This window comes from Enhydra lutris, unplaced genomic scaffold, assembly GCF_002288905.1.
Source record: "Enhydra lutris kenyoni isolate GAN:26980312 unplaced genomic scaffold, ASM228890v2 scaffoldscaffold6, whole genome shotgun sequence".
NCBI classification, from domain to species: Eukaryota; Metazoa; Chordata; class Mammalia; order Carnivora; family Mustelidae; genus Enhydra; species Enhydra lutris.
This window is the reverse complement of record NW_019154090.1, coordinates 35,858,557-35,882,964: the sequence shown is the minus strand read 5'-3', so window position 1 is coordinate 35,882,964 and position 24,408 is coordinate 35,858,557. Positions and strand designations below refer to the sequence as shown.

Below are 24,408 nucleotides of genomic sequence, written 5' to 3'. Positions count from 1 at the left end.
GCAGTAAATCAGTGAAAATTGAAAAACAAAACAAAAACAAAAATCACAAATATTTAGAAATAGTCTTAATTAGTACTTCAATTTCATAAAGGCAATGAAGCAAGTTGGAATCTTCATTCCTTAATTTTCATTCCTTCTCTAGTGCAAGTTAATAGTGCAAAATGCCTGACAACTAAAGAAATCAGTTTCTTACCAGTACTCTGTGAACCCCTGAAACAGTAAAGGCGTAATCCTCTCTTGAGGAAATAGGCTGTGATTTGAAAGCCATAACCTGCAAAGTGAAAGAGGAAATCATTAGACTATAAACTTGTTCACCACTAAATCCCATTAGCTCCCCAATGCCTATGATATAGTATGTGTTCAATAACCATTTGCCAAATGAAAGAATAAAAGGAATCAATCGTGGGACTCACTTGAAAGGAAAGGTTAAATATTACAATCTGAGCTCCTCTAGCCTGGCCAGAGCACCTGGCTGGAATGGTCTCCAGTCCCTGAAGTACCTCAGTTGCTTTATCTGTACAATGAATTCAACCAAGAATTCTCTCCCCCTTAAGGTTATCATTCCATGGGGCGCCTGGGTGGCTCAGTTGGTTAGGCGGCTGCCTTCAGCTCAGGTCATGATCCCAGGCCTGGGATCAAGAGCTACATTGGGCTCCTTGCTCAGCGGGGACCCTACTTCTCTCTCTGCCTGCCACTCCCTCTGCTTGTGATTTCTCTCTCTCTCTCTGACAAAGAAACAAAATCTTAAAAAAAAAAAAAAAAAAAAAAAAGGTTATCATTCCAAATTGAAGGAGAGATTAAGAGTTTTCCTGATCAGCAAAACGTATAGGATTCATTGCCACTATACTGGCCCTATGAGAAATGCTAAAGGGCCTTCTTTAAGCCAAAGAGAAATTGCACTATTCATTATAACCAAATATATATATTTGGTTAAAAATATTAGAAAATATATATTTGGTTATAATTAATATATTATATATTCATAATTAACATATATTACATATGTTCAAATATATATATATATATATGAATAAAGTTTAAAAATTTCACTGGAAAAGGAAAATATGTAACAAAGGTAGTGGACAATTGCCTGTAAAGCAAGCATGAAAGTTAAAAGAAAAACATAGTAAAATACCCTCAAACTACAATAATTAGTTAAGGGCAGCATAAAATAAAAAGATGCAAAATGTGTCATCAAAAAATATAAAACATGGGGGAAGGATAATAAAGTAAAGCTTTGGAATGTATTTAAAATTAAGTTTCTATGAGCCTAAAACAAGCTGCTATTTATATATGATATTTTATGTGAACCTCATGGTTACCACAAGGGAAGAAGTATATAGTAAATACACAAAAGAAAATGAGAAAGGAAGCTAAACATAACACTAAAGAAAGTTATCAAACCACAAAGGAAGAGAGAAAGAGAAGAAAGGAACAGAAAGGAACTACAAAAATAAGAAAATAATGAAGAAAATGGCAGTAAGTATATACTTATGTCTATTTTAAATGTAAATGGTTTAAAATCATCAGTAAAAAGACACAGAGTGCAAAGCAGATTAAAAAAAAAAAAAAAACAAAAACCAAGACCCATCTATATGCTGCCTACAAGATATTCACTTCAGAAGTAAGAACACAAAGACTGAAAGTGAAAGGAGAGAAAAAGACAGTCCATGAAAATGGAAATGAAAAGAATGCTGAAGTAGTTATGCTCATTTTCAAACAAAATAAACTTCAGAACAAAGATTGAAATAAAAAACAAAAGAGGGCATTACAGGGGCGCCTGGGTGGCTCAGCGGGTTAAACCTCTGCCTTGGGCTCAGGTCATGATCTCAGGGGCCTGGGATTGAGCTCCACATCAGGCTCTCTGCTCAGCGGGGAGTCTGCTTCCCCCTCTCTCTCTCTGCTCCCTGCTCTGCCTACTTGTGATCTCTCTCTATCAAATAAATAAACAAAATCTTAAAAAGAGGGCATTACATAAAGAGGTCAATCCAACAAGAAAATATAACATTTATAAATATATATGTGCCAGACAGGGGAGAACCAAAACATATAAAGAAAATATTAACAGACTTAAAGAGAGAAATTGAAAGCAATATAGTAACACTAGGAGAGTATAATATCCCACTGTCGTCAATGGATAAATTATCTAGACAACAACAACAACAGCAATAACTCAATATAGAAACATCAGCTTCAAACACATTAGACCAGATAGACTTAACAAATATATAGAAAACATTCTATCCAAAAGCAGAATACATTTTCTCAAGTGTACAGGAAATGTATCCAGTTTGGATCACAGGTTGGCCATAAAACAAGCTCAATAATTTCAAGAATAGTTAAATTGTATCAAGCATCTTTCCCAAGCAAAATGGTATGAAGCTAGGAATTAATTAGAAGAAGAAAATGGAGAAAACAAACAAACAAACAAACATGAAAACATGGAAATTAAACAACATGCTACTGAACAACCAATGGGTCACTGAAGGAAACAAAGGAGAAGTAAAAAAAATATCCATAGACAAGTGAAAACAAAAATAGGACATACCAAATATATGGGATGCAGTAAAAGTAGTTCCAAAGTTCATAGCAATAAGGCCTACCTCAAGAAATACGAAAAATCTCAAATAAACAATCTAATTTTACACCTAAAGGAATCAAGAAAGAAGAACAAACAAGGACCAAAATTAACAGAAGAAAGGACATAATGACCAGAGGAGAAACAGAGACTAAAAAGGCAATAGGAAAAAAAGAAAAAAAATAAAACAAATAAATAAAGAGCGGGCTCTTTGAAAATATAAACAAAATTGACAAACACTTAGCTAAACTAACCAAGAAAAAGACAGAGAGAGAGAGGGAGAGAGAATTCAAATAAAATCAGAAAGAGAAGTTACAACCAATACCACGGGAGAAGTTACAACCAATACCAATACCACAGAAAGAGGAGAAGTTACAACCAAGGATTGTAAGAGACTACTATGAAAAAATGATACATAAAAAAACTGGAAACCTAGAAGAAATGAATAAATTCCTAGAAACCTAGAATCTTCCAAGACTGAATAATAAAGAGATATAAAATCTAAATAGACTAGTAAGGAGATTGTAACAATAATCAAAAACCTCCCAATAACAAAAGTCTAGGACCAGATGGCAGATGGCTTCACCGGAGAATTCTACCAAATATTCAAAGAAGATTTAATGCCTATCCTTTTGAAACTCTTCCAAAAATTGAAGGGGATGGAAAGCTTCCAATCACATTTTACAAGGCCAGCATTACCATGATACCAAAACCAGACAAGGGCACCACAAAAAAAGAAAATTAAAAGCCAATATTCTTGATGAACAGAGATCCAAAAAATCCACAACAAATATTAGCAAAACAAACCCAACAATACATTAAAAGAATAATACACTATGATCAAGTGCGATTTATTCCAGTGATGCCAGGATGGTTCAACATCTGCAAATCAATCTATACTGCACATCACATTAACAAAATGAACAAAAATCATGATCTCAATAGATGCAGGGGGAAAAAATGTGACAAAATTCAACATCCATTTATGATAAAAATTCTCAATAAAGTGGGTATGGAAGAAATATACTTCAATGTAATAAAGGCTTGATATGACAACCCTATAGCTAACTCATACTTAACGGTGAAAGGCTGAAAGCTCTAAGATCAGGAATAAACCCATTCTCACCACTTCATTCAGAACTAGTATTAGATGTCCTAGCCAAAAATATTAAACAAGAAAAAGAAATAAAAGGTATCCAAATCAGAAAAAAGGTAACACTGTCGCTACTTGCAGATGACATGATACTATGTACAGAAAACTAAAGAATCCACCAAAGACAAAACAAAACAAAAACCTGTTAAGAGTAAGTGAATTTAGTCAAGTTGCAGGGTACAAAATCAATGCACAGAAATTTGTAGTATTTCTATACACTAATAACAAAATATTAGAAAGAAGCTTAGAAAACAATCCCATTTACAACTGCATCAGCAAAAGAATGAAATACCTATTAATAAATTTAACCAAAAAGATGAATGATCTGGACATTGTAATACAGTGAAGAAGCTGCAAATAAATGGCAACATATTCTGTGCTCAGACTGAATTAATATTGTGAAAATGTCTACATTAGTCACACAATCCATAGATTCAGTGCAATACCTATCAAAATTCCAGTGGCATACAACACAAACTAGAACAAATAAGTCTAAAATCTGTATGGAACCACAAAAGATTCTGAAAAGATTCAAGCAGTTTTGAGAAAGAAGAACAAAGCTAGAAGTATCACACTTTCTGATTTCAAACTACACTGCAAAGCTGTAGTAAATCAAAACATTATGGTATTGGTACAAAGACAGACACACAGATCAATAAAACAGAATAGAAAGTCCAGAAATAAACCCACACATAAATGGATAATCTACGACAAATGAGCCAAGAACATAAAATGGAAAAAGGTCAGTCTCTTCAATAATGTTAGGAAAACTGGACAACCATATATGAAAGAAGAAAACTAGACCACTGTCATATTATACATAAAAATTAACTCGAAATGCATTAAAAACTTCAATGTAAGACCTGAAACCATAAAATTCCTAGAAGAAAATATAAGTTTTAAAGTCTTCGACATCAGTTTTGGCAACATCTTTGTGGATCTGACACTAAAGACAAGGGAAACAAAAGTGAAAGTCAACAAATTGGAGATCAAACTTAAAAGCTTCTACCCAGTGCAAGAACCACCAAAAAAACGAACAGGCAACCCACTAAGTAGGAGCAATTTTTTCTTGCAAACTACGTATCCAATAAGGGGTTAATATCCAAAATACATGTAAAATTCATATAACTCAATGACAGTAACAAAGCAAACAAGCAACCTGATTAAGAAATGAGCAGAAGAGAGGTGCCTGGGTGGCTCAGTCAGTTTAGTGTCCAACTCTTGGTTTCAGCTCAGGTAATGATCTCAGGATTGTGAGATCGAATCCCATGTCAGGCTCCACACTGGGCATGAAGCCTGCTTAAGATTCTCTCTTTCCTTCTCCCTCTGCTCCTTCCCACATAGCTCCCCCTCTCTAAAAAAGGGGGGGATGGAGTTGTAGTTTATTCATTTTTAGGGGCAATGTAATACTTCACCGACCATGCTCCCTTCTCTTTAAATGTAAATTTCAGATGTACATCTTTATAATTCGACATTTATACACATCACAAAGTGATCACCACAGGTCTAGTTATCATTCATCATCATCTAGATAACACCCAGATAATTCTCTTCACCCTTTCACCTCCCACGAACCACGCCCCCATCCCCTGTAACCACTAGTCTGTTGTTTTTATTTTATTTGTTCATTTGTTTGGTTTTTTTGGATTCCACATATGAGTGAAATCATATGGCATTTGTCTTTCTTTGCCTTACTTATTTCATTTAGTCTAATACCTTCAAGGTCCATCTGTGTTGTCACAAATGGCAAGATTTCATTCTTTTTGTTGTTGTTGTTTGTTTTAGTAGTAGTCCATTACATAAATAAATGTGCTACATCCTCTTTATCCATCTATTGATGGACACCTAGGTTGTTTCCATATCTTGCTATTGTAAGTAATGCTGCAGAAAACATAGGTGTGCATATATCTTTTCGAATTAGTGTTTTCATATCTTTGGATAAATACCACAGAGTAGAATATTGGGGTCATACAATAGTTCTATTCTTAATTTTTTGAGGCCACTATATTTCCTTTTCTTCAGGTTTTTGTTTGTTTTTGTTTTTAAGATTTTATTTATTTATTTGTCAGAGAGAGAGAGAGACCACCAGCAGGGGGAGTGGCAGGCTGAGGGAGATGCTGGCTCCCCGCAGAACAAGGAGCCCAATGTGGGACTCAATCCCAGGACCCTGGGATCATGACCTGAGCCAAAGGCATACGCTTAGCCAACTGAGCCACCCAGGCATCCGACTGTGTCTTCCATAGTGGGTACACTGATTTATGCTCTGGCTAACAGTATACAAAAGTTTCTTTTTCTCCACGTCCTCACCATCACTTGTAATTACTTATCTTTTTTTAAAATAACCATTATAAATGATGTTAGGTCATTGTGGTCTTGATTTGCATTTGCCTGTTAAATAATGGTGTTAAGCATCTTTTCATGTGTCTGTTGGCCATCTGACGTCTTCTTTGGAATAAGGTTTATTCAAGTCTTCTGCTCAAAATTCCAGTGGCATACTTCACCAACTAGAACAAATACGTCTAAAATTTGTATGGAACCACAAAAGATTCTGAAAAGATTCAAGCAGTCTTGAGAAAGAAGAACAAAGCTGGAGGTATCACACTTTCTGATTTCAAACTATACTGCAAAGCTGTAGTAAATCAGAACATTGTGGTATTAGTACAAAGACAGACACACTGATCAATAAAACAGAATAGAAAGTCCAGAAATAAACCATGGGTGGTTCGCGGGTGGTGAAAGGGTGAAGAGAATTATCTGGGTGTTATCTGGATGATAATGAATGATAACTAGACCTGTGGTGATCACTTTGTGATGTATATAGATGTTAAATTATAAAGATGTACATCTGGAATTTACAGTTAAAGAGAGGCGGCATGGTCGGTAAAGTATTATATTGCCCCTAAAAATGAATAAACTACAACTCCAGGCCCTATCAGAAAAAAGTCTCACAAACAAAATTTTAAGTAAAGAAGCCTGGTATAAAGGAGTACATTCCAACTGAAAAATGGAGACACTACCATTCATCTCATAAGGTAGCAACTGAATTTCATAAAAAGTACCAGCATGGTTCCTTCTTCTCTTCCTCTCTCTCTCCTTTCCTCCCTCCCTCCATCTCTCCTTTCTTCCTTCCCTTCCAGCCCACCTCCAGATATAAATTACTCTGTTGATGACCTTCCTGGAAACATAAGAGGAGTAAGCATCCAGGGGGAAGCATCTCCAGGTTCTAAGACAGCCTCAGAGAGAGTATTATATCCATGAAATTGAAAGGGCCAGAAGTTATAACAGGTAGTCTCCAGGACCACCAGACTCTTCAAAGTCCATGATTATAACTGTTCTGAAATAATTTTTATATTAAAAAAAACACAAAGAAGTTTCCACTTTTACATTCAGTATCCTTCAGACTCCCCTGTAGAAAGATCCAGAACATCAGTGACTGCAGTTTGACATCTCTCTACACAAGCTACAGCTTTGACAGCACAATTGCTTTAGTCATGAGGATTGCAAAATAAGAGTGACATCTATGACAGCGTAATCTCTAGATTTACAGAGATGAAATGTATTTTTTCTAACACATCTGACATGGATTGCGTTTTGATCATGTGCCTATCCTCTACATAAAATGTCAAACAAGACATGCACACCACTGGCATTATTCTGAGTGTTTTAAAACAAATCCTTTATTCCTTAGTCACTGAGAGTGGAAGAGACTTCTATATTTATTTGTCCTACTTCTTTGTGGGGTGGGGATGGAGATTGTAATTAAGGAGTCCTTAACAATTCACAAATTTGGAAATTCAGGAATTCACAAATACAGAAAAATTTTACAGTGATTTTCAAAGTAATGATTATAAAGTCAGTCTTCCAAAGGCGTGAATAACAATAACAGAATGGCAGTATCTAAGTCGTTCTGCCTTTGTTGATAAATCATGCTTAATACTTACAGATCTAGGTAACTAAGATCAAGATTTTCAAAAATCTCCTTGTACAAAATCTCTAGCAATAGAATGTTATTATTAGGAAGGGGCTAAAACTGAAGTTGACTATGAAAGCTATAGCTCTGAATTCAGGAAGCACAGTGTCTGGACACACAATGAGTGATAACTAAATCTTACCGGGAGTCTAAACAACAGTATCAATATGACACCTTCCTTTATAGAAAAAGAAAGCAGTCTAAAGAAAATTGTATGTAAGTGATACTGAAATTACCAGAAGAACATTGAACTCTTTTTCCCCCCATCCTTCCCACCCACAGGATAGGATTATGCTAGAGAGAATCATTCCTAAACTGGCCACTCATCATGATTCCAATGGAAAAACCACCCCCACCCCCTACATCTGCCATGGCATCTACAAGAGAAATGGCAAGTTCAACATGTAGAAAACATTTGCACCTGCTTATTCCAAATTCCACTGGCCATAGGAAACTTTATTGTTTGAAGAGAGATTAAACACAAAAGATACTGTGTCAGTCCTTATGGCAAACTAATTTTGATATATAAACAGAGAAAATCACTGCCACTAAAATATACTGACTTGAAATGCTACAGAGATGTATTTCATTTATCCACAGATAACAGACGGTGATAAAGACTACAAGCTTATCTTTGCTCTTTAATGTAATTAACTTTCCTCAAAGAGTTCAGCGGGCCACTGAGATTTTGTACTTATCCAGAGCTAAAGCAAAGTTCCACTATTCTCTAAAACTAAATAGCAACTTGGCAAAGAATCCAGGAGGCCCTTTTCCTTTCCCTTCTCCGGGCCTAAGCTCCAAGCCTGCAAACACTGGTGTTCTAAACGCACAGAACTGGAGTCAGGAGGAGATTGGGGTTAGGGGACAAAATGGAAACCATAAAGTGAGCATCTCTTGACTTGAAAACCACCTGACAATGGCATTCCAAGACTCCAAGGCCACTGTAAATCACATTTAAGTACGTCTGCTCTCTTGCCAGTTATTGTGGTACCCCTAAGTCTAAGAAGACTGTCGTTAGACACAGGAAGAGACTAGGGTTAGGAGGAGGACAGTTTTGTTGCGGGACCAGCTTTCTACCAGGAGTCTTCAGGTATGTGTATTTCTAGAAGTAATTTATATTTCCGCACTGCTTAATGTCACTCGACGTCCAGTACCAGCAAGAGTCCATTTCCATCACAGGCCTCCAAGCAGCCCCCAAGGGTCTCCGGTCCAGGTCTTTGGCATCCTGGAGTTTGTAAAGAGCTGCTGTTCTACTACCTTTGCACAAACCTCCCAACCTTCAGGAGGCCCCAAATGCTGATTTGTTACCACATTAACATTCTTCTGGCTCACCTGGTCATTCACAGAAGAGCATTAAGTCTCTAGGGGAAAAAGGGGGGGTGGGGGGGAGGGACTCAGCCGTATTTATGAGAGAAAGAAAGAGGGGCGCATGTTTTAAGGACGAACCTGAGTTCTGCTATTTTATTCCACATTTTGTCTAAACAAACTGCTCCAAAATGGCTTTATTAGAAGTTCAGAGACTTCATGAAGAGAAAGGGGAAAACAACAATAAAAAAGTCAAATACGGGTTGAACAAATTCCATTCTGGCTTAGCAGGGCAGTAGATGAGTTTTAAGTAGTACCGTGCTCCAGTGAGTAATACTTTTTAAGGGAGTGGTCATGCATTGGGGTTGTTCTATTTCATAGTCCCAGGGCACCAAGAACAAATATCCAACATGGAGTTTTTACTGTAAAACTATCCAGCTTCACTTGTTTTCCAGAGAACTCATAGCCAAGGCAATGTGAACCTCCCCCAGGCTGCCAAGAGAAGTCTGTGGGACAGTGCATCCGAGCAGCAGAACCCTCTCCCACAGCTCTTCTGAGAGCACGTGGAGCCTGGGAAAATGCCTCTGAGTGGCCTGCAGGGCCATGAGGACTGCATGACGGGTGAGCCCGTCATGGCTGGTTCCGCCCAGCACTGCATGGCTCTCCTCCAGCCAAGCCCCCTTCTCCCAAACCACAAGGCGGCCTCATGATAGGAAGACCCACTTTGTCCCACAGTGTCTCTCTCCCGAAGATGACCTCATTATTATTATCATCACTCACAATTATGAAAATTGTCAAACATCCAGAAAAGTAGAAAAAACAGTGCCATGAACACCCCAAACCCCGCCATCTGGACTCAATAATGGTTAATATTTTGTCATATTTCATATACCTATTTGGTAAACCATTTCCATTTTTTTTAAGATCTTATTTATTCTTTTGATAGAGAGAAAGCTCAAGCCACAGGGAAGAGCAGAGAGAGAGAGCTGAGATTCCAGAGATCTCAGGAACCCGGGATCACGACCTAAGCCAAAGGTAGATGCTTAACTGAATGAGCCACCCAGGCGCCCCTTGGTAAACCATTTCAAAATAAATTAGACATCATGACTCTTCACTCCTAAATATGTGAGCACAGACTCACATATAACAAGACGTTTTCCTATATCACCAAGAGACCGAGATCACAACTAAGCATGACATTATGGCTCCATCAAATAACCAGCCCATATTCAAATTTCTCAAACTACCTCCAAAATGTGTTATCAGTGATTTTCCCTCTTGAATCAGAAGCCAACCAAGGACCATGCATTGCATTTGGTTATGTCTCTTACATTTCCTGTAACCTAAAATAATCTCTCCCTTTCTTTTATTCATAACTCCGATCTTTTAAAGAGATCAGGCTAGTTGTCTTAGAGAGTGACCCCCCCCCAAATTAGAATTTGAACTTTAAAAAAAAAAAATACTCATTTGCCTAAATACAAATTTTCAACGTGTATGCTCTTTTATAATGTCAGCCCTTTATTAATTTGGATAGCTTCTTTAAGTGCTGCAGGAAACAGCAGGTTCAAACTAATGCTGTAATTGTAATTCGAAGTCTGGAACACAGATGACTTGAAGATTTAGTCCTAAAGATTAATTTCAAAGAAATTAGATCTTAAATTTATAAACACTTAAATTTTTAGCAAAGGTGATCAAGTAGGATAGTGGTCTCATACTTGATTTCAGAAAGGGTACTTGGTGGCAATCAGATGACTATATGCTGACCTGGAAGCAGCTCCACATTGAAGACTAGTTCAGACTTGTGACTGTTTCCAGTCTGAGGTCATGAGTCAGCTCTCATTCTCCATCTGAAGACTTGGTTAGATTTAATAAGAGGGTAGCAAGGAAGGGGCTGATAGCTACCAAGTACTGACAATGTCTTCTATGCTAGACTAGACCAGGAACATAGAAAGCATTTTAAAAATGAAGGATATGTGTATTTTAAGGCTATTTTGTTCAGGAAAAATAAAGTTTTAACTCATTACTTCTGAAACAATCCACTGGGAAACTTATACCTGTACTTATCAGATAGCCAAGGGTAGAAAAAGCACAAGTGTGATGCCTTCATATAGGACATACAGAGAGGTTCACGGTATAAGACGGAGACTTCGGAAAAGCCCTGGTGGGGCCTTCTGAAACATGTTATAAACCGAAATGTCATCTTCACCATTGCTGGTGATGGGTGGGGTTGAGGACAGGGGTTGTTCTGTGGGAACCAAGAGTCCTACCATAAGTTTAAGAACACACACACACAGGATCCTAGTTTAAGACCACAACTGGGAAACAATTTGGGTGGGTAAGTGGAATATTTGGTCCTGGGCTAAAAATTTCACTTATTACCCAAGACATTTAGAGACTCCAAAAAGGATCCCTTGAGATAACATTTCACGTCCTTAAATAAGGATAGCACTGGACTCTGAGTCACAATAAAGCTATGTCTACTTGATGCCAAAAGAAATGGGGCAAACTAGTTAGTTCCATGAAAAAAAAACAAAAAACCTACAAACAAGATTATTGCTTGAGGCCAAATTTCCTTAAGAAAATTTTTTTCCCTACCTGTCACTTCACTGACTTTGTATGCAATACCACTGGCCACATGTGCTATTAATTTTCCTATCTGTGGGATCCATCTGAGAATTTACCACTGAATGAGAAAGCTTCTCAGACAGACAAAAATTAGAAGAAAACAAATTGAGAAATTATTGATTTCAGAAATTCTTCTGATTTCTTTCCTATACTGCTTTCCCGCTTTTTGCTTTAGGAAAGTACGCCCATAACATTAGGTATGAAAACCACGTTTAGATCATGGGTAAGCACCGATGCAATGATATTCAAAAGAACAGTTCCCACAATAGTAACTCCGCCAGACCATGCATAATAATGGGGATGGCAGAACTGGGTACTTCTAAAACTCAAAGTTCCCTACAAAGCCCTTCCCTCCCCTTTAAATAAATATGCATAAAAGAAACAGATTTTTTAATAAACCTTCTCAGTGAGGTAGCCGGTTGTTTGAACTGCTGGCCCCTCTACAATAACTTTCACACTTCCTGAGCGTGGGACGAGCTCCAGATGAAGCATGTCCTCCGTGGCCTCACTGTCTTGCAGGGGGGTCCATTCTAACTCTGCACTTCTACGTAGGACCATGTACAATGAGAAAAGAGTCTTGGAACCACTGGCCTATTCTACTGGATCACAGAATCACAGCACAAACAACATCCTCGAAGAATCATTCAGTTCACTTCCTGCTTGTTAGCCAGGACCGTATTTAAGTTATATTTTAAAAACAACACCGAAACTCCAAATGAGAAGATGCAACAGCCACCCACGTGCAACTTGATTCTTCCTTTACCATTTGAATTGAGGCTGCAAACTTAGATGCTGACAGGGGCAGGACTGGAATATGAAAAGGGCTGGGTGTGGGCTGTGGAAAACTGGAAAGCGCATGGTTGGTTTATGGAAGACAGGAGCTCCCGAACTCCAGCCTCAGCTGCCACTGGGAATTAGGGCACTGGAGTACCAGGTTTTAGGTCTTCCCAGAAAAGCTGAATAACCTAATTTTTATGTGTAATCTCCCAAATTTTAGATTAGCAATGACTTAAGATTTACTGTGCAGTCCAAATATGGCATTTCTGAGGGTGGCTTCAGCTTCATACTACAGGTCTGCAATCTCTAATTGAAATTCTTCGCCCTGTAGCTGAAGTTCATTTACTTGTGTTCTGTTTTTGGCAGAGCTGGAAGAACGCTAGCCACTACCAAATGCTTGGACATAGGTAGTCAGTTTCAATCTAGTCATTTACTCTAAGCTAAATAAACCCAGGTCCTTAACCTCGCTACACAGGACATGTTTATCTACCTTTAAATCATTCTGACACTTCTAAGTCCTGACATTAAAGATAACACAGCTAACAGTTTGACTCAACGTGGGGGGAAAATGAAAAGACTGCACAATTTTAGAAATCATTAATCGTGTCAATGTGTGAGATCTGTATTTTAAAAAAATCACAAAACTTACATTTATTAAAAAAGGACTCAAAGCCCAAGTAACATACCATGTTCTGGGTTGGAAGGGCTAACAGTTATAAAGATGCCAATTGTTGCCATATTTATTTATTTAACAAACATGTACTGAGTGCCTATTATGTACTAGAAAATTCCAATCAAAATCACAATGAAAATGGTGTGTGTGTGTGTGTATGTGTTTGTGTGCATGCACGTGATGGTTAGGAGGTACTTTAGAAGTTGTCAAAAACAATTCTAAAACTAATCTAGAAAAATAAGCAAATAAGAATAGCTAAGAACTAAGAGAAAAAAACTCCAAACAAAAAATTTTTTCTAATTAAAAGTGGTGTATACTCAATGTGTTTAAAAAAAAAAAGAAACTGAAAAAAAAAACCTAGAGAAAAACAAAAAGGTATAAGGAGAAACTTAAATTGCCAATAATCTGACCACTCAGTAACAGTTACTTTTGTCACCTTGATTTTTTATGTCCTCCAGATCTTTCCTCACGATATATAAACACACACACACACACACACACACACACACACACACACACACGTATTTTTTTTTAATGGAATTACATGATAAATGCTGCTTTATAACCTGATTTTTCTTTTAAAAAAACCTCAATGCTACGTATGCTGAATTTCGGTATGGTATTACTTAGGAATCCACTTTTACTCTTTCACAATTTAATATCCAATAGAAGAGGGTTCTACTGATCTACAGTGCCAGCTCTGCCACACACAGGCCTCTTTTTCAGAGTTATTTTAATCCATTGACTTATCAGTCAAAATGCACTGTATTAACCACCTGAGCTTTATTGACAGTAAACCTTAATATCTAGTAGGGCAAATTCTTTTCCTGACCCTCAACACTGTTTCTAATCTTCTTCTGCAGTACGCAGAGTTATTCCTCCTCCTTTATGCTTTCATATAGCTTTGTGTATTAGCTTGCCAAGATGCACAAAAAAATTGTGTTGGGAGTTTGATTAGAAAGGCCCTGAATTTATAGATCCATTTGGAGACAAATGGGACTTCCTATACATCTGACATGGCAGACCTCCCAACTATTTTTAAGGACTTTTAAAAATCTCTTTTAATAAGGTATAAAATTTTTCTATGTAATGTTCTTGCATACTTCATTAAGTTTATTATGAGGTACTTCCTGTTTCTTATTGTTGCCATCATACACAATATTTCCTAAAAATTTCATTTTCAAATCATCTGCTGTTGCAATTGACTTTTTTGCATGTTGACCTACAGCTGAAAAACCTACTAAACCCTCTTATTAATTCTAATAATCAGTTGCCATATTTCCCTTAGAGTTCTCATGACACTTTTATTCTTTATTTTCAATTTTCTCACCTATATTTTTCTTCCCTGACTTATTGTCTGGGTGGGAATTTTTAGTAAATGTTGAATACTGCTGCTAGTAGGAATCATTGTGGGACTCCTGATTATAAAAGGAACTTCTTTTTTAAGGTTTTATTTTACTTATTTGACAGAGAGAGAAAGAGAGAGAGCACAAGCAGTGAAAGTGGCAGACAGAGGAAGAAGCAGGCTCCCTGCCCAGCAAGGAGCCCAATGCGGGACTCAATCCCAGGATTCCCGTATCATGACCTGAGCCGAAGGCAGATGCTTAACTGACTGAGCCACCCAGGTGTCTTTAATAGGAACATTTTTAATGTTTCAGCACTGAGAATAATATTTGTTTCCATTTCACCTAAGTTTTCATATTTATTAGCTTTTGTAATAGGTACTACACCACAGATTTGTGGCTCTGTCCTTCATGACACACAGTGAACTGCTTTCTCCCATGATATTTATGTAGGCTGTTTTCTGTTCTATATTTTCTATTCAGCATTTGTCTGTAACAAACATTCCCCTCAAAGAAAAACAAACAAACATTCCCCTCAGTACTGTCACAGTCATTTGGGATTTGTATCCCATTTGACAATGTGCTGGGTCTTTTTCCAATTTTTGATGCATTCCCTTAAGTCACATGTAAAAACAGTAAATTTCCCCAAAGTTTATCATCAATCCTACCATCTTCGGTTATTAAATAAACCACTATGAAGTCTAAGAAACCACCTACTAGTCTACAGTCTTTCCAGTTGCCAGTCACGAGCCCACTCCCCATATGTAAATCACTTGGGAAATGTGAAGTTCCAAGGCTGGGGTCTTTTCTCACTGTAACTGATCCCTGTAGCCCCAGCACCCAAGAATCTGATGTAGATCTGGGGTGAGTTCCAGAAACCTGTGTTCTGTTTAAAGAGCTCCAGGGGATTCTGATGCATAGCTCAGATTTAGAAGTCACTGCTCTAAATCTTATTTTGTTGATTTCCTGGTATGTTATAATGAACTTCGTAGCAAGAGTCCTGCTAGAGTAATGGTGGTACTTTACAGAGTTCTTAGAAGATGAAAACAAAACGCAAGTTCTGGAAGTGAATATAAGAGAGATATTATCCTGGCTCCTTAAACACAAACAAATAGGCCTCTGGTAGGAGTACTATAGCAACAGCGAAGAGGCATGGGGAGAAAGCTAATTTCTAAGGCACTCAAGGCCCAAACGACCGAGGCAATTTATGAGAAGCCAATGCATATTAGCTCAGTTATTATCACATCTCTGGAGGATTTCAAAGAACAAGTCTCATGCCTCCTTTGTTTTGTTTTCTCTCTAACTGCCAGATGATCTACCTTTGCACAGGGAAAAAAAAAAAAAAGTCACCACATACTTCTCATTTTTATCTTCCCCAAGTCCTTAGAGTTCACCTAAACTGTACATCATTTTGATACGTAAAAATTAAAGTGATAGGTATGCGATGACTTATGATCGTAATTAAGATGCTAAATCAGATCTCACACAGACTCAGATTAAAAAGAAACTAATAAGGTATGCTATGACTCAGGTTTTATTATTTCCAAAACACTACCTTGATATTCTTATCTTAACTGTCTAAATGAGGCCAATGAAGAATATGTAAAGAGGACTTTTTAATTTTGTTTTGCTTACACGGTATTTCCTGATAATATATATATATGTATATATATATCGAATGAACAAATCAAAAACACTGGTTAATAAAAAAAAAATCATAAAACAGAACCTCCACCTTTATCATATACACGTTCTGAACATGAATTTGAGAGATATAACCAGACATGTGCTTCCAAAGAAGAGGCAACAGGAAATACACCCCACCTACCACAAAGGATTGTTGCATAAGAAACAACAACAACAGGGATCTGACCTCATCAAGTCTGTGGATCTAACTACCAGTTTACAGGAAATAAAGGGGCTGGAAGACTATGTTAACACTACCATGCAGATGCAGCCAGCCAAACCCAAAATGTGGGAAATTCCAGAGGACACTTGAACTAGTTTCTTCAATAAGTAAACACAAAGAAAAAAACTTGGAAGGGGTGTTCCCCTAAGTTCAAAGAGATATTCACCTAAGGTAAAAAGAATCAATCAAATGCCATGAACGTGTGAACCAACCCTGTTTGGACCCTGATTTGAACAATCCGATCATAAAAGAATTAAAGAGAGAGAAATCTGAAGACAGACTATACATCTTGATATATAATTCTTGATGACATCAAGAATTTTTTTTTCCCTTAATGGCACTCTGACCATTAAAAAAGAAAAAAAAAACTTTTTTAAAAAAACTTTTAGAGCTGTATATATTGAATTGTTTATGTGTACAAAATATGATATCCAGGATTTACTTTAAAATTGTCTGGAAGTGGGGACAGGAAAAGCAAGTGGGGGGATAAATGAAATAACATTTGGCCTTAAGTTTAAAATATAATGCTGCATGTTGGACAAGAGGAGGTTCACTGTATTTTATTTTTGTATACATTTAAAATTTAAAATTGCACACCCGCAAGCAAGGGAGGGGCAGGCAGAGGGAGAAGTAGGCTCCTCGCTGAGCAAGGAGCCTGACATGGGACTCATCCCAGGTTCCTGGGAACATGACCTGAGCCAAAGGCAGATGCCCAACTGACTGAGCCACCCAGGCGCCCTATATTTTTTCCTCTAAATATCTGTGTTAACATCATCCTTCTTGCAAAGTTTCAGAACATATAGTCACAATTAAAGCTTGCTTTTCTAATTTGCTAGTTTTGAAAATAACATTATATAAAAAATGCAAAAGCATTCTTTAATCTGTTGTGAATTATAACCATCATCTTTAGAATAATTTATAAGTAAATAATAATTAAAAAGCAACCTAAGCAAATATTATCTAATAGGTGACCGCACTCTCATCTTCCTTAAGCCTTCAAAGTAAGCACACTATCGTCCTCACAACAGATACGGTAACTTCGTTCTTGAGCTACTAGTGGTCCAAGATGAAAATGTAATTGATTATAGGTATAGGTATGGTGACAAATACATACATTATGCAGACTCAAGCCATATTACCAACCTCTTAAGTATGGAGTAAGAAGTTGCACCATATTAAAAAAAAAACTGAGCCTTGCAGTAAAAAGAGCACCTGCCTAAAAGTGGAATCTGGGGAGTCCAGCAGAGATAAAGGAGACCCTTCTGCTAAAAAAATACAGAATCTGGACCCTGTGGTGCTTTAGAGTCTCTAAAAGGGAGTCCGGGAGATCCCTGAGAGGCCCCGGAGCAGGCTGTTAGTTTCAAAGTGATACCCACCTCAGCAAGGACATCAGTACCCTTGTGTCGTGTATCTCCTTCCGTCTTGTGCTCTGCTCCGCCCCTCCCACTTCCTTCCCGGTCCTTGCGCTCCTTGCTGGGCTACTATGTTTGTCTTTATCTTTTCTCAGTGGCACAACCTATCCATGGGCTCTCCTACCACCGAGGTCCTACAAGAAACTTCTTTCATTTTTTCTTAGGGTTTTCCTCCACACTAGGCCTGACCATACCTCCCATCATCACCATCCCCCCGCCGGACCCTGTAGTCTACTCAAGCTGATGCTCCATGGGCCTGCTCTTCCCTGACTGCCCTCACCTACACCCCTCCACTCTACTCAGTCCCATCACTGAAACCCCTTCCCACACATCATAGCAAGTCTTACTTCCTTCTCAGCTCTCTTTCTGAAAATACAGTTGTTCTAGAAAAGACTTCCCTGGGCTCAGGAAAAAATAGAAAATTCCTTAGAAATGGAAATAAGGCCAACATTGTTAAACAAATTTGAGCTGTACCTCTCCATATGGGAATTAAATGTTAGTCACACGACATACACTAAATATCACACTGATCGTAAGCTATTACTGCGGGAGCAGGATGGCAGCAAAGGAGTCATTTCATTCAAGTGAGACACTTGACGAAGTAGAGATTTCACTCTTGCCGACCCTGAAAATGATCTCAGTAGAGGAGTTTCAGGGACTAGCGTGAACAGAAAATGGTTGGCTTTTTTTCATCCTGTCAAAAGCCAGCTGCACCTCTAAAAGAAATAATCAAACCAGAGTCTCCCCACACACGCTACCTGTGGCCTTACCAGACAGGAGTACTGTGGGAAGACCCGGGTGGGCCGGGAAAACTGCTCAGCTCCTGAGGGACTCAGCTAAGGTCAGAGGGAGAGACAGAGCAGGTAAAGGATGAAGGTTACAACATACCTGCTACAACAAAGACACGCGCTGGGAGCCGGGGAGACCAAGAAAGGTACATCTCATTAAATAAGGGAGAGTAATAAACTAAATTGGGAGGAACGTGAACCCCAAGGAAGGGAAACATCTAAGCAGAGTCTGAAGGCATCAAGGACTGAGAACGGTGGGCACCACAGGCATGTCTGTGTCAAACCACAGACAACTCCTACTGGCTCCTGGGAACCCTGGGAGATAGAGGAGGCTTAGAGGTCAGGATGCACAGAAGGACAGGGAGAGACGAGGTACAGGGGAGAGATGGGGAGGGATAAGCAGAGGAGCCTGGATTCTGACAAGTGGTCAGATTTACAACCTCAATTACAGTGTTTTAACAGGAGTTATTGAGAACCCCTACCATCCCCAGTTATACTTTGCAAATACTAATGACTCACTATAGGTTTCCATTAATATGAAGACCTCGACTATACTGAGGATCACTTTTCTCTTTACTGATTTGGTTAAAATGGAATAATTAGGGGCACCTGGGTGGTTCAGTCATTAAGCTTCTGCCTTTGGCTCAGGTCATGATCTCAGGGTCCTGGGATAGAGCCTCGCCTCAGGCTCCCTGCTCAGTGGAAAGCCCGTTTCTCCCTTTCTCTCTGCCCCACCTCCCCACTCATGCTCTCTATCTCAAACAAATAAATAAAATCTTTTTAAAAAATGGAATCATTAAAGTTGATAAATTTGTGCAAGGATTTTATCTAAATAGCCTACAAAAAATCTTTGGCATAATAATTTATTAATTCATTAAAAATAAGGTGTACGTGCACACATGGGTGGCTCAGCTGGTTGTATGTCTCCCTTTGGCTTATGTCATCCTAGGGTCCTGGGATCAAGCCCTGCATCTGGCTCTCTGCTCCACGGGGAGCCTGCTTCTCCCTCTGCCTGCCACTCTCCCTGCCTGTGTGTGTACATGCTCCTGCGTGCTCGCTCTCGCTCTCTCTCTCTCTGTCTCTCTGTTAAATAAATAAATAAATCTTTTTTAAAAAAAGGTATGTATAACAATTTAAAATGATGTTTACACTGACGAGGTTATAAGAGACTCTTGATCCTGATCAGTAAATGTCAGCTTTAACCTGTTGGGGAGAAAATAACATTTACTACAAAGCTAATTAAAATAGTTTGGTAGTGGCATAAGAAGAGACATGTAGAAATAGGACCAAAAGTCCAGAGATAAATCCTTTTATTTACTGACAACTGATTTTCAATAAGGGGGCCAAGACAATTAAGTAAGTACTGGGACAACTAGATAACTACATGCAAAAGAATAATCAGGGAGCCTACCTCACATCACACATGAAATTAACTCATTAACTCAAAATGGATAAAAAATGTAAATATGAGTTAAAACTACAAAAGTCTTGGGAAAAAACACAGGCACAAATCTTCATGGCCTTGGATTAGGCAGTGGTTTCTTAGATATGACATAAAAAGCAGAAGCAACAAAACAAAACAAAATTGAATAAATTGGACACTATCAAAATTAAAAACTTTTGTGTTTCAAAGATCCTATCAACAAAGTGAAAGGATAATCCACAGGAGAAAAATTTTGCAAATCATTTACCTGACAAGGGACTTGATCCTAAAATATGTAAAGAACCCCGGCAACTCAATTAAAAAAAAAACAAAACCAAAAAACCTTCCATTTAAAAATGGACAAAGGATTTGAATAGACATTTCTCCAATAAATAAATAAATAAATAAACAAACAAACAAATGGCAAATAAGTACTTGAGTAGAGGTCATTAGCCTATTCAAGAATAGACATCATTAGCCAATAGGGAAATGGATATCAAAATCAAAGACACACCCACAAGAATGGCTATAGTCAAAATGACAGATAATAACAAGTGTTGGAAAGAATGTGGAGAAAATGGAATCCTCATCCACTTTCGGTGGGAATATAAAATGGTGCAGCTGCTTTGGAAAACAGTCTGGAAGTTCCTCAATATATTAAATACAGGGATACAAAATTACTCAGAAATTCCATTCCTAGATATATACTCATGAGAAAAACACTCCACTCAAAGACCGACACAAATATTCATTGTAGCATTATTCCCAGGAGCCAAATGGTACAAACCCAAGTGTCCATCAACTGATGAACGGATAAACAAAATGTGATACATCCATACAATGGGAATATTATTTGGCAACAGAAAGAAATGAAATAGAATCGATAAATGCTTACATCATGGATGAACTTTGAAAACATTATGCTAAAGGAAAGCCAGTTACAAAGAACAACAACCTATTAAAAGATTCCATTTATATGAAATGTCCAGAGTAGGCAAATCTATTTGGTAGAGACAGAACACAAACTGGTGGTTACCTAGGGATGGGGGTGGGAAGGGTGTTGGGGAAAAATGGAAAGTCGCTGCTAATCGACATAGAGTTTCTTTATAGTGTGACAGAAATGTTCTAAAACTGGTTCTGGTGACAGTCGCACAAGTTTGTGAATATATAAAAACCACTGAATTACATAATTTAAATGAGTGAATTATATGGTATGTAAATTATATCTCAATAAAGCTGTTATTAAACAAACGAAAAAAGATTGGGATGAAATGTGCTTCAAACTAAACGGATGGGAACTGCCAGTGTTCCTCATTCTTAAATCCCTAAATCAAATACTTAGGAAATGATGCTTTCCTCTAACTGAAAATGTCCGATGCTTTTACAATGGGGTCTATGACTGGTTGAACATGCTGGCAAATTCTAAGAGGCTACACAGAAAAAATGTTCCCCAGTGTTTTACTAGATTCAGCAAATATCATCTACAAGCATTGGATTTGTGAATTGTATAATTTTCCAACAGTAGGCCTCCTTGCCCCACCGTTATCCTAATTAAATTTCATTGGTGTCTTTTAGCCCATTAGAACACCAAGTCCCTAGAGTTTATTCAGCCTCACTTTTACTTTTCTAAAATACTAGAGGGGGGAAAAAAGGTTTAATAAGCTGGAAACAGGGGAAAAAAGTATGAAAATGCTTCCTCATACAAGAACTATTTATAAACTCTACCCTTTTGCTATTAACAAGTTAGTATTTTACTAAAGTAAGAATAAATATACACAATGCAAAAATTTTAGTATTCCGAAAGTTCATATTACCTTGAAAGGAACCCCAGAAACTGTTTTATTTTCAAATATGTCTTAAGAAGAAAGATTTCCTAAGTGTTTCAAAAATGTTTTCTCTTTAAGAGAAACCTTTACAAGTCATTCTTTAAATAATGAGAATTTCTTTTCCCCCAAGGGAATAATTTCTACTTCAGTGTTTCTAAGAATATGCAGGGTTAAAACCGTGTAAAATAGATTTTCTCACAGTTAGGGGAGAGCAAAACACCGCAAATAGGAAACCAGACAGCTCGGGGGTCAAAACACTACACTTCCAGGTCAGACTTCTGGTTGCAATTAAGTAAAATTCCTGCAAATATTTGTAAGGAAATCATATTTTTGGTGTCTCCTTTCAGGCCTTGTAACTTTTTATTTTCTTTAACAGCAACTTATATTTGAGGGTATATACATATCTATATTATTTATAAAAGACACACAGAAATACAAAAACATAAACATTTATGAACACATACATACCAACTTATGACCCCAGAACTGCAATTTGATCTTGGCCTCAAAGGTAAAACTAGCATCTCTTCTAGGCATTCATTTTTTATGTTTCAGATAATGGGCACCTAGTTTGGTTTTTGTTTGAAACAGACAATGGAGAATTTGGTTCTCAAGACATTTCACAAAATAGGTTAGGCCAAGTTTCCCATTAGATTGCATGGTTCATGATCACATAGTTAAAGTAAATTTGAATCTGATTGGAGTTTAGGCTCTAAGTAATAACAGCACTGTGTTAGAACAACAAATATAAATAAGCCCCACAATTAAGTGTACCTGAGCAGTTATTAAATATGCTTCTACTCCACTCCCTGGGAATAGCCCAGGGGTTTCACAGTGCTTCACAAATACCTACCTCAGGAATCTGCGGCGCGCTCACTTAGAGACAACAGAAATACCTACTCTACCAAAGGGAGCAGATACTCCCTGCTCAGCTCATAGAGGTTATTACAGTGAGTATAAAATGATTTTGATTACAAACGACTGAAATGGTAAACTGAAAAGAGTAACTACAAAAGAATACAATTTTAGAGTCTCTCACTTTTGTTCCAAATAATTAGAGTAACTAGGGTGCCATGTTAGGGAATTTTGAAAATGAAAGCGCTCTGGTTTTTAATCATCCTTTGGGTTGTAGTCCCCACAATTCCCAAGGTACTGAGTTAGAAAATCTCGGTCCCAAAGTGTCAAACCACAGTGTCTTATGCTATACGAGGGCCTCTTCACTTGTTCTCTGAACCCTTCAGAATCAAGGGGTTCTTGACAGATATTTAATCTGTTAGATAATTACTATTTTCTCTCCCAAGCTTCCTAAGGGCTATTAATATTAGCAATGTGAAACTCAATTACTACAAATTTTAAAATCCTGGCATGTGACTTGGCATGGAGAGCCTGGCCAAAGGAAAAGAATTTAAAGGGAACAGACAAGCTGGTAAATGCTCTGGGCACTTCCCAGACAGGGTACTGCTATAGTGTAATGCGCATAAAACTCCTGAGAAGTGAACAGTACACGCCAAGGCAAATAGTTTCCACTATCCCTTGTCATCCCACACATTAAAAAATTATATGCAACCCCTATGAGAGAAGGCCTCTGTTTTATGAGTGGTGGTGGGAGGGTGGGGAAGAGGAGTTGTCCTCGTTAGTATCCGTCAAACACAGGAGAGGTTGCCACTTTTTAAGACTTCAGCTGGGAAATGCCAAAAGAAAGTACAGTCTTATAGGAGTCCCACAGTACTTGCATGCCCCCCATATCCTCCACCCCTCACCTCAACACATATACATATATATACGCTAACACTAGCCAACTATTTGGACAACAGAAAGCTAGTGCCACTGGGGGCACATTCCCAAAATGCTGGAATAAATCACAATTTTCAATGGGTGAACCCAGAGAATTACAGGACTCCCATCTAATTGTGGCCATTGGAGATAATGACAAAAGAGATCACCAAAAGAAAGGTTTTTAATCTCACCCCTACTATCAGTTAAAGGCCAGAGACTTTTTCTTCCATTACTTCTCCTCCCACTCCCAGCAGGACAGGAGTACCAACCAGTTCTACCTGACCACCAAATGGGATTTGTCTTTGGAATATCTGGTAATAAATCATCAGTCTTCACAGAGCTGGTAAATGGGCAGGGCTCTGAGGCAATTGGGACAACTTCTTAAAAAAAAAAAATAAGGTCTTGCAATGTTTGATGTTTGATGACAAAGATCTTTCTGGAATCCAAGAGTCCTAGGGGATTTAGCAGCATTGTTCTGAACTCCCCGGTTTCAGAATATGCAGAAATGTGGGAGCACTGAGTCCAGATGTCAATGTGAACAAGACTCAAAAGTAATACGGAGTTGCATCACCATAAAAGCTCCAACAGAATGGCTTTGTAATTTGAAAGTAAGCAATGGCAATACAGACTTTGTTTTATGAGGGAAAAATCATTGTCTTTTTGATGTGTGTGGTAGGAGGTGAAGGGAGAAGGGTGGGATGGGAGAGATGGAAGGAGCTTACTCATAGGCCGGTAGGATTGACCTCATAAGGTTCACGGCACCATCGACAAAGTTTTCTAGGTGGTTCCAACTGAAGCATGACAACCTTTTGGTGCGGCAGAAAGAATCCTAACCTTTTCTGAAGCTTTG

At 38.0% G+C, this 24,408-nt stretch overlaps 1 protein-coding gene across 1 annotated transcript in view; it reads right to left on the bottom strand.

Moving 5' to 3' along the window:
* LOC111141726 (SLX4 interacting protein) overlaps window positions 1–24,408 on the bottom strand; it is a 198,104-nt gene that overhangs the window by 35,700 nt on the left and 137,996 nt on the right. The window contains 1 exon segment of the mRNA XM_022494515.1: window positions 194–271. Within this exon segment, the coding sequence (XP_022350223.1) occupies window positions 194–271 (78 nt within the window).